General features: G+C 49.7%; 1 protein-coding gene across 1 annotated transcript; it reads right to left on the bottom strand.

The window, feature by feature from the left end:
* Positions 1-687: 687 nt before the first annotated feature.
* Positions 688-16,262, bottom strand: LOC137906447 (E3 ubiquitin-protein ligase DTX4-like). The gene is made up of 11 exons (XM_068750711.1): positions 16,052-16,262; positions 9,890-10,104; positions 8,946-9,808; positions 4,616-4,677; positions 4,359-4,520; positions 4,183-4,244; positions 3,938-4,104; positions 3,702-3,855; positions 3,519-3,608; positions 3,330-3,428; positions 688-3,251 (listed from the first exon to the last, which is right to left on the bottom strand). Exons 1-11 carry the CDS (start codon positions 16,260-16,262, stop codon positions 3,126-3,128), a joined length of 2,211 nt encoding a protein of 736 aa, XP_068606812.1. The 3' UTR covers positions 688-3,125.
* Positions 16,263-20,112: the final 3,850 nt, after the last annotated feature.

Here is a 20,112-nt window from a genome sequence, read left to right as displayed (position 1 = left end):
AGAAGACACAGAAAGGCCGCAAGCCAGATTCGAGCCTACGACCTTCTTGCTGTGACGCAACACCCAAACCCAGTCACGCCATCTGTAACTCTATTTTGACGTAAATCCAAATCCAAGTGCGTAGTGTAATTTATATATTTTTTACTACGGTAGTTGTAATTCTTATTCAGGATTTGACAGGCTTGAGGAGCAGCAGAATACATGGATTAACCTTTTATTCCATTTACATTTCTGTGTTGATTCTCTCTAATGTATGTGAAAAGGTAAGAACAAGTAGCAGCAGTAAAATTAGAAATGACAGATAGACGGACGAACAGAGTCAGTGAGTTAATTCACTTCTCTTACATATGAACTTATTCACCGTTCCAGTGACTTTAACTACGGTAGCCAACACAACAAGTACACTTAGCCATTCTTAATTTTTTTGGGGTAAATCATTCATGCCTCAGCAATCATTGCTTGCAGTATTTCCACTTTTCTTTTTCGGATGACATGTTTTCTTCTTTCTCTCTCCCGTGGCATCACCTATTAGCCGTCGCCAACCCATAAACAAGGAGACAAGTCCCGGAAGGCCCTGATCCAAGGACATTTGGAAGTGAAGCAGCGGATAACCGGTGATGGGAAAGAAATCCATGGATACATTTCTTCCACAGACACATTAGGAGTAGTAATGAAAATAGCACTGTGTAGAAATCCAAGCATTTATTTTATTGACAAAAAAAGCAAAATAGGCAAATCACTGATTATACAAAAATCTGTTTTCCCTCCCAAGTCCTTGTGCAGCGATTGTGCCGACGGAGCAGAACCACTGCTACAACACGAGAGGAACCGGTGATTCTAAAACATTTAACATTGTTTAACGTTCTTCAACCATTTCACTGTAAATGTTAAGACCGAGACGTCCATCGAAGAACTGCTACAGAACATTTGAAGGATACAAATGTTGAGAGCTCCAGTAGGCAGCTAAAGGCTCAGTGCAGGAAAGTAGCAGGAAAATCTAAGTATTCTTTACCTAAAGGAAGAGCGCTATTAAAATCATTCTGTACGCACATAGAAAACATTAAACTCCTTTTTCCTGCTGCACACAATGAAACTGAAATACTTTGTATTGAATGCAAGGAATTAAAAGGGCAAAACTAGCAGAAAAAGTATTTTATGATCGTGTCAAAAATGCTATTTCAAAGCAAAGGTGGAGCTACATCTCATAAACGTAAAATGAAAAAATAAAAATGAACATACAGGAATGTACTATCAGCCATTACCAGTACCAAAAGAACCACCTCAACGAGGAGCTTGTTGGTAGTATACACAGTACACACACTAGGTTTCTATAATAGTGGGTCGTGAACAGACCCAACGCTGAGACTGGGCAGTGTGTTGGTTATCAGGCCAGGAGGGGTAAGAGGCAAGAAGAGGAGCAACTGAGGGGAGATCCTGGGGCCAAAAACGCAATTAAACGTCACACATTTTGTTCACTGCTCCCCTGGTGCAGCGGAAGGAGTGCGTCATGAATATTAATTAACCGTGAAAATATTCTCCGGGGAATTGTAGCATTCAGAGATTACCGGTCCCCAATTGGCAAAATAAATTTAGTGGGGTTTAAAATGGCATCCAGACAAAATATATATTCAAAGTGAGATAATACACAAAGTTATATATATATATATATATATAATAGATATATCCAAAATATATGCAGCGATTATGTCGTGCCACTGCTTCCTCAGGGGACCGGCACCTTCTTGGTCCCAGTTCAGGCACTGGTTTGGCTGGAAGGATGTCAGTAAGTACCACCAGCCAATAAGGTGCGAGCCCAGTTAGGATGCGTTTCCTGTGGCTGTTTTGAACCTAAGAAGTAGGAGCATTGGTCATCATTAACACGAACTAATGAGGCACAATAGGGGAGTTTACCTCCATAAGACATGGTCTTATCAGATGGATTTTATGATAAAGGCCTGCTGGGATCTTCATTGATGAAATGTGGTACCAATCTCCTCAGTAGTACAGTGTGATTGGACAGAACTCTTCGTCAGTTCTTCCTCTCATCCTCTCCATCCGTCCCAACATCCCAACTCTCTGCCCAATCTGAGGGACTTCTTGCGACGACACCAGCCCCAGGATCTCAGGTCATTCATCTTGGGTTTAAGCACTGAGAGTGAAGAACTTGTGCCAACAAATGCTCAACCCTTAAATTTTATTTGCTCACAACAAATAGAATTCACATCCACGGAATCCACACAAACCATCAGAAGGGCCAAGATAAAGATGTCTAATTCAATTCCTCTATATCTAAAGTTAACTTGTGACTCCGAACAGGCCCCGATGACGAGGCCTGAGTTTGGTCTATTGTCATTTCACATGAAATCCTAAACATAGATTGCATAAAAAAATAAACTCACCATAACAAAGAAAAGACTTAAAAAAGGGACAGGTAGATAATTAGTGTTAACAGTTCATCCTGTTTCCGGTTGTTTGTCTGTATCACCAGAAGAGGGAGCAACAGCCCTTCGCCTCAGTCCCAAAGCAGCAAGCGGTTGGGTAAAAAAGCCAAGCCTGTCTTTCTCGTTCTGGTCTCGAGGCTTTCTTGTGTGCTGATAGCTGCGGTACCCGTTCAGTACCATACCGTTTTACTGTCCTCCTATCCTGATGCTACATTCAGACGCCATCATTCTTTCATCGTACATTATTCCTGCACCTCCGTCTGCCCGCCCTCGCCCCACGACTTCCAATTCTTTCCCTTCTTTGTCCTTTCTCTTCCAGTTTCCAGTGAACTGGCTTTACAATCTTGCTTAAAATCCTTTCCCTCTTCGTCTCTGAGTAAAGTAAACTTGTTTCTGTCCTAAATATTAGTACCGATTCATTCCCACTTGCCGACATTAAGGAACCTAAAAAAAAAGAAATGTGCGACGCCAGCATTGTACGCCGCCATGCTACCTGCTCCCTCGGCTTCTTCCCTCTTCTGATGATGCACTTCCTCAAACACTGCGCTGTTTGGACAGACTTGTCGTGAAAAGCCAAATCCAGCAGGGACTCGACCAACTTCTTGAGAAGTGGCCACCTCAGCATCGAAATCAACGACTTCCAGAACCCGAAACTCTTCTCTTTTCCCGGACGTCCCGTCACTGTTACATCAGTCCGTCATCCTCCTTTATGCCCTGAGCTCGCAGCTCCTCCAGGACGTTGTCCAGGTGCCCTGGGTCAGGGAAGCCGTGGCCCGTCAGGTTGGAGCCGAACTCTGTCTTATGGTGGACCTTTGAGATACAGTTAAGGAAAGTTGACGTTTTGTTTTCGCCTCAACAAACCTGCCGAAGTGTCAGTCTGCGATGTACCTCGTTCCAGATGACGGTGTCGGATTCTCCCGTAGTGCTGCTCGTACCGACGGAGAAGATCAATCTGCGGTCCCACGCTACCAGGAGCAGTCTCAGCACCTAATGGCAGGCAAGGGTAGGGGTGGGGACGACCATCAATGCACTCGTAGCAGCAGTGGTTGCCTGTGACAGCAGATGGGGGGGGGTTACCTTGCGTCCTCTCTCACTGTCTGGGAGGTAGCAGTGCCGGGGGAAGCCTCTGGCAGTGAAGGGCTTCCCTGGGTTGGGATGCTCTGGTCCCTGGAAGAGAAGAGGGGCGCCTCATTCCGATTCTGACCAAGCAGCAGCACGTGGAGGAACAAATCAGCTGCCGGCGGGGGCCTCTTGGAGTACCTGGATGCCTGGGGGTACGTTGTAGATGATGCGGATCGTTTTGCCTTCAGGATGTCCCGGTAGAGAATGAGGGATGACGTGGTACTCCATCTTTCCTGCCGGTTGGTTGCCCGTCTTTACCCCGTAGATGGTTTTGCATGTGGGGCACTGAAGACTGAGGAGACAGCGAGATGAACCGATTATTAGCTAGAAGGCTACAAGAGTGGCAATGCCACCCCCCCCCCCCCCCCCCGTACCTGCCGTCCTTGTTGCCATTATTATACATGGCTACCAGACACTGGAGATGGTACTGGTGTCCACACTGGGCTAATCTCCCGACCGACTCTGTCCGCGACACGGACCCCACCCCTGGACCCTTATATCCAGATGGACCTCCTAGCGGCTCCATGCAGATGGTGCAGTCCTAGAAAAGGAGCAGAAAGCTGTCTATGCGTGTATCTTAATGCGAGACTGAAAGAAAAGAAACAAACGCTTCTCACACCTCCTCTGGGGGACTTTTGACTTTCTGCAGGTACTTCTTCACCACCTCCTCTGGACTTTTACCTGCAGGTGGGACGGACAGAAACGATCACTTCTCATCTCAAATCATGGAGGCTTCGTCTTCTCAGCAGAGAAGCTGACGACCAGCAGACGTTTACGGCGTCGTGCACGATTTACCCTTGCGAGCCTGCTTCTTGGTGGTCTTCCTGCAGCAGTGGCCAAGGCCTGGTACGGGTTTGACGTCGCCTTTGCTGACCGGCGGGGGGTGCAGCACCAGTTTGGGCGGTCTGGTCAGGCACACGGGCAGAGCGGCAGCACTCATCAGGATGCCAGTGATCCCTGAAACACACCAGCGAAACGGCTGTCGAGGGAAACGAACTGGAAATGCTGATCGCACGTTAGCACGGCCAGGCTAGCGTTGCTGTTAGGGTTACCTGCCAGCGCAGGGTGAACCGGACTGGACCCGTTGAGGTTCTTCACTGGGACGGTGGGCACACTGCAAGATGGGACACAAGCGGTTAAAGATCCGTGTGTTTCCAGTGACTGCCACATGACACGAGGACAGGAAGTAGTTTAAGGCAACGCGGAAAACTCACTTCGAAAAACAGATCACCGTCATTTTCTCAAAATCCAAGCAAAACCAAAAGAAACTCACGAACAGGACGGCCCCTCGGCGTCCCTCAGCACCTTCCCTGTTGTCTCTGTCCTCCTATTCCTTGTCCCCTCGGTTTTCCTACTACCCCCGGCGGCCGCAGCGGAATAATAACGACACCCGGCGGTGTGTTTGTGTGTTTATCAGCGCTAATCCATGGAGTTTCCATCTGCTTAGTGAGCTCAGAGAGAATGACGTCACACAGCTGCCCGCTGGGGATTACCTGCCTCGTCATCATCGTCCTTTCTTTCTCACACACACACACACACACACGTACAACCGATGACCATCACTAATTGATCTATCTGTTTTCCACTTTTTGTGCAAAACTTGGTACATTCGGAACATTTTGGGAGTCTCCCACATTCCATATTTGGCTATATTCGTGCGGGGATCGGGGAAACACCACACAGAAGGAGAGAGAGCGAGAGAGAGAGAGAGAGACATCCTCTGAGCCCACAATGGCTGCTGCAGCCGTGCACAGCCGGGCTGCGGAAGGCGCTGCAGTCGAAGCACGTCGTTTGCTCGCCAACACAATCAGCCATGCAAACAGACTGTGTGTCAGAGAGATGGGGAAAGGCACAGCGGCGATCTGTTGTTGGCGCAGCTTTAACGGGCTTTCGCTCAGCGCACTAAGCTGCTTTCACTTAACCCCGTCCAGCGACACATGACGACTCACGAACGAATGACTCACCGGGATCCGTGTAACGAGGAGGACGACGTGTGTGTGTGTGTGAAAACACATCGCTTGTGAGGTGAACAACAACAACAACAACAACAACTATTACACTGCACACATTAAAGAAGAGCCTTTATGGCTTTCGTGCAGCAGCCTCGTCTCAATCCAAATTAAAACACTTTATTTATCCCAGATGGGAATGAAGGAAAAAAGAAAAAGGACCTGATCTGTGTGGTATAAATTAATGCTGTTATTTGATACTATAAAAATATGACGCATTAAAGACGCTAATAGAGCAAACACAAACGCAGAACGCACGGCCCTCACCGAGCATACTGGAAACGGAAGATTCCACCGACGCACTCGGAGCTAATGAAGCATGTCATGAAGCAGGGAAACAATTTAATGCCGTCTGAACAGACAACATAAAACCGAATCGTATCGGGTCCCTGAACAAGACTTGAGAGGCGACAAGCAAATAAAGAACGTTTGCTTATTAAAGAAGGAAGATCTGCAGAACAACAGACAGACGGAGAGAGAGAGAGAGAGAGACAGAGAGAGACAGGACGCCGGCTGAGGAAGAACCGGAAGCACCGTTATTAGATCTGTGCTGAATCAACAGTGAGGATGATGATGGTGATGGTCACACACACACGCTATGATCTAATAATGTCTAATAGGCCTGCTGTGTTTGTACGGAAGTCTTTAGGATAAGAGGCGAGGTGACCAGGGGGGGGGGGGGGGGATCCAGCCTGATCCTCTTTACCGTCTCGCAGCCCATTAGCACACTTTCCGGCGGCCCCGCCCATGAACTGATGACGGCCGAGCACCGCCTCATCCAAGCAGTTGCAGATCCTTAACCGACCAATCAGCAGTCCCCAACAAAAACAAAAACAAAAGGACATGCAAGGCCAGTAAAGATGAACGTAATCCTGATTCATCGATGACTGCTCCAAGAGCGCCCTCCAGAGGAACTGCAGATCATGGAATGAGTTCCAGCAGACAGGTTGTATGAAGGAGGGGGGGGGGTGAATGGGACTCCAAACTCCCGACCCCCCGTGACCTCAAACCCACCAGATCACCCACTCCACCTGCTTTGTCTCACGCACCCCCCCCCCGGGACCCAGATGGACATCAGCTGGACTGATTTTGATACCGGACAATAACACACACACACACGCACACGCACACACACGCACACACACACACACGCACACGCACACGCACACGCACACGCACACGCACACGCACACGCACACGCACACACACACAGACGTGTTTGCGTCAGCGGAGAGTAACGGGATGCGACAGGAAGCTGAGTTACAGCGGTATGTGACATTTAAATTTTCCTGACAGATCAGATTTAAAATCAACTTGATCTTTATTGTTACTCTCCTGCGTTCATTCCCTAAACGGCCCGTGGTTACAGCGCCCCCTACGGGCCGGATGTGACACAACACACCCGTAGTCCGGCGACACATCCCCTGTTCGTCTTTCCCTTTTTGAAAGCGTGAAAGAGACCGTTCTTGTTGTGATGTGGCCCTCAATCAATCAAAGATGGACATCCCCCCCTTCATTAACATTTGTTCACCGTCTGTGCCCCTCCCCTCAACTTCCCCCCTCAGTCGTTCCCTTTGTCTGGTTTTCATTACGGCCTCCTATCACGGGGCGACTGCACACATTCTTCACGGCATCTCCCCATCGGGTTGTCAATATTTACTCTGACTGTGTGAGTGTGTGAGTGTGTGTGTGTGTGAGAAGGACAAAGTGTGTGCTCAATGCCTTCTCGCTCAGGTTGTGTCTACACACGGCCGACACCGAGTCGTATCTCTCGCCGTTTCTTGCACAGCTGTGTGATTTATCTTTCACAGTTTGCTGTCCGGTTTTCTTTTTGTTTTGTACCCCCCCTCAAACCAGCCTTTTCCTGGCTGCTGTCTGAGACTGTTCTCTCACCCACCCATACCTCCACACACACACACACACACACACACACACACACACACACACACACACACACACACACACACACACACCATCCCTTCTGAATGGTGCCTGTCTGGGGGTAGCAACAATGTCGACTGGGCCGGTGCCATTGTCTGAGAAACATCGCTGCTATGAATATGCAGCTATTTAAACACTAGCATCTACATAATTGACTATTATCACCCCCCCCAACCAGGAAACCCCCACCTCATGAAATATGACAGTAAACACATATATAAAGACATGGCCATATCCTCAGGTTGCTAAGAGGAAGCAGTAAACACACAAACAAAAAAGACAGACGCAGCGAGAAGCAAATAAATCTTAGTAAAAGGAGCGAGAGGAGAAAGAGGCAGAAACTTGCCGCGGCTCGGCATTGCGTTCTTAATGCGGCCCAGGCTTGGTTCATCCAACAAAGGGTTACCGTGGAGACCAACAATGGGGCTCGGAGGGGCCCCGACCGCTGAGACGCAACATGACAGGAGGAGAAGAGGAGCCAGAGAGGAAGAGGAGGGGGTAGGGAATAATTAGGGCCCTCCTAAAAAAATCAACATATTGAGAACAGTTTGAGGCGGATTCACGAATGCGGCCCCGTCCTTTGTTAGCCGCTGACTTCCTCACTCGTGTTGGTTCGACCAAAACGTGGAAGCAGCTTTCAGGAGTCTGTTTCAAGCAAAGTTTGGAAACGTTACGGTCCAATCTGGAACGAGTAAAGCTGGAAGTTTAAGCCAATCAAGACGAGAGCTGGTGAAGCAAGCGATGACCGACGGACCCGTGACAGCCACGCTGCTCGTCTGTCCTCCCATTCAATACTTCCCTCCCTCTCTTTTGCCCACGTGCACTTTTCATCATGAATAAACAACAGAAAGTCAGCGGATAGCTTTCTTAACTACGTCTGGAATCTGTATTTCAGATTCAAAGGTCACAGATTCCCCTGGCTGCTAATGGAGGCGACACAAGACACGGGGATGGAGCCGAGTCTCATTCGTGTCCCGGCTGAAACGCGTCCTGACCGTCTTCCAGCTTCTAATCTGTCGCTTTAATGCGACTTCGTGGCGTGCACAGTGTCACGCATCTGGCATGCATATTTGTGATTGGGTGCGTCTGATCGTGTTAATGTGAACGCTTTGCCAACAGCGTCTCTCGTGTCAGTTCTGCAAGTCAGTACAGATCAATAAATGTGACCCTAGTGCGATTGCACAACAGGGAAGAAGACGCAGTTTGATGTACACTTTGTTGATGCCAATAAAAGTCAGACCGAACGTCGCAAATCTTGTGTAATCCTTCAGAATGACAGCGTGATGCAATTATTTTCAGCTCGATGCATAAAAACAATCGAACCGACATGCTGCTACCTGCAGCTTGTTCTGACAGACCAACGGCTGCTGACTTTAAGCCAGCATTTGGGAACTCTAAAGGGGAGGAGACTATTTCTGACTCTCAGACTCACCCTGATGCTATGAGCGCTCTGGACTGGGCCATGGCGATCCTCTGCAGCGCCGGTCTACTCAGCCCGGCTAAGCTCGACCTCTGCGGCAAAGGGGCGTGACAGACTGTTGCCGTGGATGCCGGCGTGCGTTGCGGCTTCATCACCGCCAGGGACGGGGAGGGCACAGGAGACGGGGGCGTGGTCACGTTGCCGGCGGGGGAAATTAACGTGGCGGTCGGAACCGATTCGTTGGCCGACGATGAGAAGTGCTTGGCCGGAATGGCCGGAGGTTTCGGGTTTGGATTAGATGGTGGAGGCCGAGGAGGCGGGAGGGATGGCGGAGGCGGCCTGTTGAACGACGAGATGCCCAGAGAGGAGGTGCCAGCAGCGAGGGCAGCCAGTGACTGAGCAAAGAGTTGGGCGTTCCTTTGGGGAGAGGCTGTGTTCCTGGAAATGGCGAGTCCGTGCGGTAACGTCTGGTAGTAGTTGGAGTTCTGCTGCTGACCTCGCCCCAAAGTGGCCGACTTAGACGGACTCAGGGGTTTGGCGGCGGCAAATGTTGAGTTCTTCGGCCGCTGCGTGGTTAGCGAGCGTCGACCTAGAGTCAACACCCCTGCTCCTCCTGTGTTGGCCTTCACACTAAGGACCAGCATGCACTGCTGGCAAGAACAAGGCTGGCCCAGTGCGGCGGCTGGTAACCCCCCGTAGGGGTAGACAGAATTACCAGTTCCCAGACTGCTCCCAGACACCCCAATACCCAGCAGGGCTCCTGTTAGGCTCCCCCCTCCTCCTCCTTTGGGTATCGGTAGGGGACCAGACACTAACGGATAGGTCACGTCTGCACGCCTCTGGATCCTCCGGCAACTCTGGCTCTGTCTGTTCACCTGCCGGGCGATGAGAGAATTAACCCGACAGTGACTTCAGACAGGAAGATACTCGCGTCTACGCAGAGAATTTCAACACACCTGCGTCATGTTGTGGAAGTCAATGAGGTAGCAGAAGCCAAGCGGCGTCAGGTCAAGGCAGGGCTGCTGGCGCTGGTGCGCGCTCTCGATGGCAATGGCCACCTCCACGTCGTAAGACGTCCAAGTACCCGCATCGTTTTCCCACTCCCACTGCCAGCCCTGACCGGGGGCCGAGGACGGGTCGTAAAAGCTCCTCCGAACTGGACGGATGGTACCTGAGATGGACGGACGGGAAAGAGAATGCAAGTCAGAATACTTAAGAATAAACAGCCTCTCAGCAGCAACAAAAGAAATAGAGGTCTGTAAGAGAAACTTGATGTACGGAGCGAGCGAAGACCACAGAGTCACGACGGCACCGCTCTTAAAACGATGGAAAGGGAGATTGCAGCCCGGAGTTACAGGCCTCAGCAGGCTTTCAGTTATTCATATCAATATACACCAGCTCAATATTTCAAACTGCAAGTACACCATGCGAAATGTAGCCTCTTCTGAGCTGCAGGGGAACCGAGTTGGTTCATAGGGCGACAAAGAGCCGCCTGTAGATGGGCAGCAGAGCTTGTTGAAATGAAATGCTTTTATTAGTCATCATCTGCTGACACACACAATGAAATTGAATTTTCACCCTAGAACAACGGGCCCCTTGAAACAACCACACACTAACACGTGCATCAAGGGGCCCTAGCACACGGAGAGGGAGTAGGGTGAAGGCGCCGCCATGGTCGCCGCACCTGGAGGCGTTTGCGGGGACGGTGCCTTGCTCAAGGGCACCTCGGCAGTGCTCCGGAGGCAGACTGGCCCCTCTCCAGTCACCAGCCCACACTCCATATTTCACCAGAGCTGGGACTCAAACCAGGGAAGCAGCAGACTTCTCCGCTTCCCAGCCCAGGTCTCAACCCACTGAGCCACTGCCGCTCAGTAAAAGCTTACTGTAGCTTAAGCTACAGTAAAAAAAAAAGGCAACAGGAAGTCCGTTATATGAAGAACAATCACGGAAGATCACCGGAGAGATGCCGTCAGCTTTTAAGCTACCGTCGATGCTGATGTATTCTTGTGCATCACAACTCTTCGTGTTGCCGAACACCGGCGGCGGCGTGCACCTTTATTCAGTGGCACGGTGACGGTGCTCAAATGCCATCCCACAGTGACAAAGTCAGAAATCTATTTATTAATAAAACCTCAAATGTCTTCAGCCCTAAAGCAAAAGCCTTAATGCTGCTGCTGCTCTCTGTGCAGGGCGCCGCACCCCTTCTGTTCCTGTCCGCGACGGATCAACACGGCATGAACGGACCCGTGCGTTCACATGACAACCGCGCACCGACTCGAGTGCAACGCGGACAGGTGTCGTTACACCGGATGTACGAAAAGGTCTTAATAACAGGAGGAAAATGTAAAGTATGAGCGTTAATTATAACCAACTGTGCAGACAGATTTAAACATCCTGTATACGTGTGAACATTTAAGATGCACAAGTAGGAAACGTTGAAGCGAGTGAACTGCATGAAAGAACAAAGGAGAGGACAGAGGCCCTCGGCAGGAGGAGAAAGAAACATCTGCCATCTGGTCTTCATTGTTCTCTCCACCGCCGACCCCTCCCTGCATGAACACGTAACCTAGCACCCATAGCTGCAGACTGACCGAGGCGAGCACATTTTGGGGGGGGGGGTCATGCTTCTGCATCGCAGGAAGCTGTCTGCACCCCTTTCACTTATCAAGAGTCACTTAAGGTCAAAGCTCACAAACTACAGCATGGGCGAACACGCCGGGTGGCATCCCCGAGGCGAACCATGGACGCTCTAAGGGGTTGCTAAACTTTGCAGAGTCTGAGGTCATTAAGGCCAGGCTTGATATGCCCAACCTTAATTGAGAACGAACCATTCAAAGGTTCAAATCTGCAGCGGATACTAATCCCCACGGAGGGGACAGAAAGTTTCCCACGTGACCGTACTGCATCAGGGTATGACCTGGAATAGTTTTCTTTATCATATTATTCCTTTCAACAGAAGAGCCAAAACTTTGCTCCAACAACTCGGACTATTATCTGCACCCGACCAACCGATAAAGTCTGAACTCTGCAATTACCATTAATAGAACAATAGAATAGTATAATAAAATCTGTGGTCTCATTCCATTACAGTAATAAGTTGGCTTCGCTTTGAGGCCCGTAAGGACGAGGCCTTTGCGGCTAATCAAACTGCGTAAATGCTTGAACTGAACAAAGCCACTTGAATGGAAGCACGTGGATCCAAGACAAAACCTCACAGATGAGATTACGGGGGGGGGGTAAACCACTTAAAGACTTCAGTTGGCACAGATGTCCTGCTTCCAATGGTTCGTCTGCCTCGCTCCTATCCAAGAAACTGCCACAGATTTGAAGACACCCCTCTTCTGTGGTCTCAACCCAACAAGTCATCGGAACTTCCAGACCGAAGACATTATAATGCGTAGACCTGGTAGGTGCTGTTCACGAACCCATGCAGTCACCTGACCCGAATAGTGCTCACATGTCATGAATCTAACCAGAGACTGAAGTAAAAGTTCACGCTCAATCGGAGAGCTCCCCAGATGAATTTTGAACACTGTTACCCGGAGAAGAGCTTCCCCAGGGCAGTCTCGTAGTTGCCCCGCTCCACCGACTTTAAACGCTGGAGGTGGTAAGAATGGGTGGCAGATTTAGACTAAAGACTATTACCCGGCACATAGTATCGTGGTACTTTTAATCCTTTCTGATTAAGGATTATGGTGAGGTATTGGATCATCCTGGGCAGATACGCGTCACTGGTCATGCAAGTTCCTGGTGACCGTTATAGAACACCCTTTATTGGGTTTCCTGCTTGTTCTGCTGTGACACAAAAATCTATGCTTGTCAACAGATATTTTAAAATCGGCACATTTTCACTAAAGCAAAGTCAGGGCTGTCGTTTGGTTGAAGTAGAGACAGAGGGAGTGCCTTCTTGTCTTGTCGCCACAATCTACCCCTCCCCAGTGCCTCTGGGGAATCCTGCACAGCCCTTACCCCTCCCTCTACCATGACCCTAATACCCCGGGGCATTGTGGGGGTCTGGGAATGTGCCTCCTTCAGCAGGACCAGCTGGAGCAAGAAGAGCAAACATGCTGCAAGAACAAAAAAATGAAAATCTGACAAAAGTCAAATACTGATGACCGGCCAGTCTTTTAAAAGCCCATTAAATAAAAACACATCACTCCAAATTCCAGCAACAGGTCAAAAACAGAAAGCTTCTTCTTCGGTCAACACAACGGTGACGATTTCAGCCAAACACAATGTTCACCGGCTTAACTTTGTTCAATGCTAACCGCAGCTATTATGAAGGATCTAACTTATTAATCAGAAGCGGCTCAGGATTGTTTTCATCCAGTCCTCCGGAAATCCGACGCTCTGTCACGCCATCCCGTTAAACATTATGGTGATTATTGTCACCCTACAGTCAGCTGCCACAGCGTAGCTCCTGCTAAGTTCCCGTGACACTGGTCCAGGACCAGCAGACGTCACGTCAGGATGTTGGGTTCCATGGAACCTCCCAGCAGAATCAGCTGATTTACTGTCAATCAGGCATTTCTCTTCCTGTTGCTCGTGGTGCCGTTATTTTAGTTGTCCAAGTGTTCCCTCTTGTTTGTCTGAGAAAGTAAATAACCGATAATTGCCTGGGACCGTCCCACTTTTACCCGGGACGAACTGCCGTCTCATACGGGGGAACGCAACGCATGTGTCTATGGAAACTCCAATGGGACGGTGAGAAAGCCGTCCCTGCGAGTAGATAGAGGCGGTCGCTACACCAGGGTTAACCCGAACCCCATTGCGTGCACTAGACAGTCAATCTCGGACATTTCTCTCCACCCACGCTGCGAACTGTTCAGCGATGTCGGCTCCCCATTGTAAAGAGTAAGACGTTGACATTTTCCTACGTCCCAAAGTACAACTATTGCACAGCTCAGCAGAACTGTCTTGCTGCTTTTTTTTTTAGCACCGGTGCCATTTTGTATTCTTTCATTGTGCATTTAATTTTTGTTCTTCTTGTTGCGTGTAATATTTGTCTGTTTTTTTAAACCAGTTGGGCAAATTCAATTTCCTCTTGAGGGCCAATAAAAGTCTGAATTGACCTCAAGCGAAGAGAAAGGACTCCTTCCGGGTTGCTGATCACCACAGCAACGCACGTGTCGGTTCCTCCTCAACTTCCAGTGTTGGAAAACGTGACGATTGAGTGAAATGTGTGCAGAAACTACACTATCGAATCATTGCACCACTGTCATTAATACATCCCTCATTAACACCCAATAAATTACTGCTATTCACTGCATTCCTTGGTCGGCCCAGCACTGTAGGGAGAGAGAACACCGACTCCCCCATTATCTCCTTCCTTTTGCAGCAGCCGCTCCTACTCCATCCACACCTCCCCACCCCGAAACAAACAACACGTCTCCCTCTCTCAACTATGCCAAAGCTAATCCTGAAAGGGCCTCGGGGCTTTCACCTATTGCCGAAACCAAACTCGTGTACAAAAGAGAGGGAGAGGACGAGCGAAAGACCGGTGGGTGGGGCGGGGAGACATCTAAAGTGAACTCTCTGCTCGTTGGACCTTGAAATATTCCATTCTTTGCACAGAACCAGGATCCGTCTCTGGGTCTTCACGCCAGGAGTGTGCAGCTGCTGCGTGCGTGCATAAAGCGGCGAAGGGTTAAAGAATGCAGATGCTGCAGCGGCGTGGTCGACAAACCGCAGCTGCTCCGCGCAATCATGCAGCCGAACGCCGAACAAGCAGAAACCACACGGCTGGCAATCACTGGCGGCATTTCAGATCAGGGCTTTGTGATTACTCTCCGTAACGCAGCTGCACCTCTAGCTAAACCGATCGTCCGCTAGGCTATGAAGACACGGTCCATTCGGGACTTCTAAATGTCCTGAACGAAGAAGAAAAGACACAACCTGTCCCTCCTTCTACCCACTGGCACACTTTACAGAGCATTTCACATACGTCCAATGTCAACGCGAGCCACCAGCGCGCACGCACACACACACACGCACACACACACACACGCAGCAGAGGAGACATGCTGAACAGTGAACATTCACACGACGAGAGGAACTTCATGGAACTCGTCAGTGACTGAATCTGAAACCATGTCCTACTTTTTCTCTACGCTTCTTGACGTAAACAGACACAAGTGAGAAAGTCCCAGCGTTTCCATCTACATGCGTCAGCAGCAAAGCTCAGCTTCATCACAACTCAGGCTCAGCTTCAGCTTCATCACAACTCAGGCTCAGCTTCATCACAACTCAGGCTCAGCTTCATCACAACTCAGGCTCAGCTTCATCACAACTCAGCTTCAGCTTCATCACAACTCAGCTTCAGCTTCATCACAACTCAGGCTCAGCTTCATCACAACTCAGGCTCAGCTTCAGCTTCATCACAACTCAGCTTCAGCTTCATCACAACTCAGCTTCAGCTTCATCACAACTCAGGCTCAGCTTCATCACAACTCAGGCTCAGCTTCATCACAACTCAGCTTCAGCTTCATCACAACTCAGCTTCAGCTTCATCACAACTCAGGCTCAGCTTCATCACAACTCAGGCTCAGCTTCATCACAACTCAGCTTCAGCTTCATCACAACTCAGCTTCAGCTTCATCACAACTCAGGCTCAGCTTCATCACAACTCAGCTTCTCAGCTTCATCACAACTCAGGCTCAGCTTCATCACAACTCAGCTTCAGCTTCATCACAACTCAGCTTCAGCTTCATCACAACTCAGGCTCAGCTTCATCACAACTCAGGCTCAGCTTCATCACAACTCAGCTTCAGCTTCATCACAACTCAGCTTCAGCTTCATCACAACTCAGCTTCAGCTTCATCACAACTCAGGCTCAGCTTCATCACAACTCAGCTTCAGCTTCATCACAACTCAGCTTCAGCTTCATCACAACTCAGGCTCAGCTTCATCACAACCCGACTTTATGATTCCACTATGAGAGGATTGTTCAACTAAAAACACGAGTAAACCTTTAATGGGTCAGTGGAAACAGTGAAGTATCGTACACCTGTCTGGCATCTCCTCAGATGAGGATGAGAATATCACACCTTTATTCTAGACTAGACTAAAGGCTTTTTAAGGACCCCCCCCCCCCCCCCCCCCCCCCCCCCGTGTCTTACCTGTGTCCTGCCTGAACTGGTGCATGGACTGGAGGTCTATGATGTACGGGGACAGCCGGCTGTCCACCTGCCCGAGCACCACGCTCCCTCCGCGGGGGTCGCTGCTCCGGATGGCCGCCTCTATCTGGTGGGAGACGGGGGGGCCGTAGGGCCGCCACCGGCCGTGCTCGTTCAGCCATTCCCACACCACGACAGCCGAGGCCAGGAGCATGTCGTTACTGTTGGCCCTGGCGAGGAGAGAGCCGGAGGACGAAGGCGAGAAGAAACGTCACGACGCGGCGCAGCGCGGAAGGGAAATCACGGCTTCCCGGAGCCGCAGCTAAAAGCAAGGCTGCCGTTATCCCCCCCCCGTAATGAAACAGAAAGTCGTACTGGAGACAAAACAAAGCGCTGATCTTACATGGAGCTGCGGCGGAGCTAGAGCCAGGAGGAGGCGACGCATTCCTCCGAGCTCCGCGCACCAGGAACCGTCCTATGGTGGCCGAGCAGCCCCCGGTGGGTCCAAAGACCGAGCAGCCCCCCTGTGGGTCCAAAGACCGAGCAGCCCCCCCGGTGGGTCCAAAGATCGAGCAGCCCCCGGTGGGTCCAAAGACCGAGCAGCCCCCGGTGGGTCCAAAGATCGAGCAGCCCCCGGTGGGTCCAAAGATCGAGCAGCCCCCCCGGTGGGTCCAAAGATCGAGCAGCCCCCGGTGGGTCCAAAGATCGAGCAGCCCCCGGTGGGTCCAAAGACCGAGCAGCCCCCGGTGGGTCCAAAGATCGAGCAGCCCCCGGTGGGTCCAAAGACCGAGCAGCCCCCGGTGGGTCCAAAGACCGAGCAGCCCCCGGTGGGTCCAAAGACCTGAGCGGTCCCCGGTGGGTCCAAAGACCGAGCAGCCCCCGGTGGGTCCAAAGACCCGAGCGGTCCCCGGTGGGTCCAAAGACCGAGCAGCCCCCGGTTGGGATTGTTCGGTCGCGACGCTTTTCCGTCCAGACGATCCGGTAGCGAGTCGGTTTATCTCCACCGACGGCCTTCTGGGTTTTGAGGCTCTTCCCTCGGTGGAATAAATCTCTTCAATGAAGGCATAGTAAAATATAAACGTATTAAACACCACGCCCCGGTTCGTAGCAGACGGATCGGTCTATCTTAAATCCAGACCGGACCGGAGTCTCCGGAGTCTCGACCGCGTTCTGTTGTTCTCTCCGTTCGGGGCGTTGCTTAACGAAATGTTGGGAAAGTCGCGCAACCTCAGTGGACGCTGGAACCCGGATCAGATGAGAACAGGTCCAACTGGTCGGGATCCCAAATGTAAGGATTTCACTTCTGCGACACCAGACAGTCCAAAGAAAGAAGGGACCTGGACCTGGATCGGATTGTTACCTGCTGAGACTCGGTCCAGTCTCCCGGTCCAAAGCACGGAGCAGAATCCAGGATCCTCACGGTCCTCTATTTCACGAATTAAAGTTAGATTGGTCCACCATGACGAAGATTTCCGCTGATGTATTAAGGGCAGGAAAACAAAATGACCGAATGGACATAAACTATTCCTTGTTTGTCCTTTTGCAGCCTGTTCGCGTCCATCCCTGTGGGAAAATGAGGCCAAAGAGGGGGATGAGGAGAGCAGGAGCCCCGACCCCCGACCCCGGACCCCCCCCCCCCCCCGCAACGCCCAGAAACAGAAGCAATGAACTGTGTTATTTAGATAATAAGAATAAAAACCTTAATACAGTAATTTACAGCGTTGTAGGCGTCATTTAGAAGTTAGAAAATGTTTTTTAAGCGCAGAAGACCGTGTTACTCAGTTTGGTCACATGGGGGCAGTGGTGTTCAAAATATGTCGTTGCTCGACCGTCACACACGCGTCAGTATGACCCCAGAAATCGATGCCCTGATTAGTGATTATTGTAAATATAATCACATGTGCGTCTATATGGGAAACATTTAATCGGATTAAAAGCTTGATCGGAATAAAAATGCTTCACGTACACACCCAAATCAAATTAGTCTGACCCAATCAAGCTCAATCCGATCAAGATTCTATTCCGATTGAGGGGTGGTTTATGCCAATTGATGATCGGATCAGGGCGCATGAAAACACTTATTCCGATGTTTCTGTACAAACCGTCCAAGGCCGAGGAATCAGGAAGAGGACCGCTTTCACAGCTCCACGCCAGACGAACTTAAACCCAGTTCTAAACTTGGACTGTTTTTCCAGCTCTTCTCTTGAAGTAAAGCTTTTTGATTGTTCCTCTTCATCAAAGGTGAAAGAGAAGCGGCATGTTGAACTGAAGGACCTTGCCGTTTCAGTGAACCATGATGGGAAAGCTAAAGCTCTTTGAATTTCCTTTTATTGATCAGTGAAAAGAAACGTTCAATTGCGTTCTCATTTACATTGCAGGCTTCAGGAATCTGAGATAACATTAACGTGCACGATTTCAATAAATTAAATGAGACAAAATGTTGGAATGTGCAAAGCCCATTTTATGCACAGTAGCAAAAACACCCCCCCCCCCCCAAAGAAAAGGTAATTTAGGGAAAGAAATACAGAGAAACCGCTTCTATTCAGTGGAACCTAATGCACTTTTCAGGAGAGTTGGACATGAAACACAGAAGCAAGGCACCAATAGTCAGCATCTTTTTGACTTCATGTCAGAGCTGAGGCTTTTTTTTTTATATCCATTGAAATAATTTTGAACCATAAATCGTGATGCATCTTAATGTCACAGCATTCATTCACTCTGTTCTGAATATGACACGCATGTGGAATCCAGCTCCTGAAAGCAAGCTGACCTTAATCCTCCCTCACCGCCGGGCTGGTCTTTAATGCGGGTTCTCAAACTTCACCAGGCACTGCTAAGGCTGATCATCAACCACTGAGTCTTTGTGGACAGTCTTTACTTGCAAGCCTGTGGCTCTAGAGTTCTCATCTTACAGCTTGGAGTAGCCGCTTCACCTTACCTGATTTAGTCCCATACGACATTCAGCAGCAAATCCACTTCAGGGAAGCAGAGATAATCCCGCGGTTCAGTGAAAACACTGACCATGACTTAAATAAGACGTCTTCATGTGCAAAGATGGTGGCAAAAAAGCCAAATGCAAACCAAAGGGCGCTTTCAGAACGTACCTGTCAGTGTGTGTCCATCTCTGACGCAACGCAAAAGGCTTTGCTGAAACGTATCAAACTGCTGAAATGACATTCAAAATGTGTTTCACTTCATGGCTGCCATCAGCTGTAAAACCAACTGACCGGTCTGTGATCAGACCGGTCAGTGCCCCCGCCGTGCCCCTCTGCAGACTGCATGCAAGAACCTCAGAGCATAAGGGATCTGTAGCATCAAAGATGTGTGTGTGTGTGTGTGCGTGTTCTCAGCTGTGCACATGCATGCATGTGCTTTGAATATGCTGCAGCTCATGCTACAATGCTGGCAGAATCAAGGTTGGTCAGTGTTGAAACATTCGGTGCAGCAGCTCCGACTGTTGAAATAAGATTGGGGGGGGGCTTTTAATATCTAATACAAAGGGATGAAACAGAAGGCCGTTTTACGTCACACGATGCGACACATGCATGTTGTCGTCCTGATTTATCAACATATAAACTGGATAATCTCACAATGTGGTAACGCCGAAAGTCATGTGATGGCTCGCTCATTTTCAGGAGGCTGCCGATTGTGTAGCAAAGCATCGTTCAGACCAACTCCTGTGTTAATTTACGTCTTAAATATCTGAAAATGGCAATAAAATAGAAACGGCGGCAACAACAGAACGTGATTCTGCCTTTGCGTGATGCGAGACAGGAATTATCTAACGCACGACTAACGACTATGACCATTAGCATATCCCTCCCTCCTACCGTGTTATCCAAGTACCTGTGATGGAAAACGAGCCGTGTTCATGCTCTCCAGATGAAATACAACCCAACTGTCTCGGAAGGCCAGTGACGCGCTAAAGAGGACCATCCTGGGGGGAAACGCCGTGATACTTATCAAATGGGTCAAAATGAAAATGAACTACGATCAACCCTTGTAAAATTCCCAACCCCGCCAAAAATAAATGTGAGCTTCGAGTTCCCTCTGAACAAGTACAT

The sequence above is a fragment of the Brachionichthys hirsutus genome, chromosome 17 (assembly GCF_040956055.1).
Source record: "Brachionichthys hirsutus isolate HB-005 chromosome 17, CSIRO-AGI_Bhir_v1, whole genome shotgun sequence".
Classification (NCBI taxonomy): domain Eukaryota; kingdom Metazoa; phylum Chordata; class Actinopteri; order Lophiiformes; family Brachionichthyidae; genus Brachionichthys; species Brachionichthys hirsutus.
This window is presented reverse-complemented; position numbering and strand designations above follow the sequence as displayed.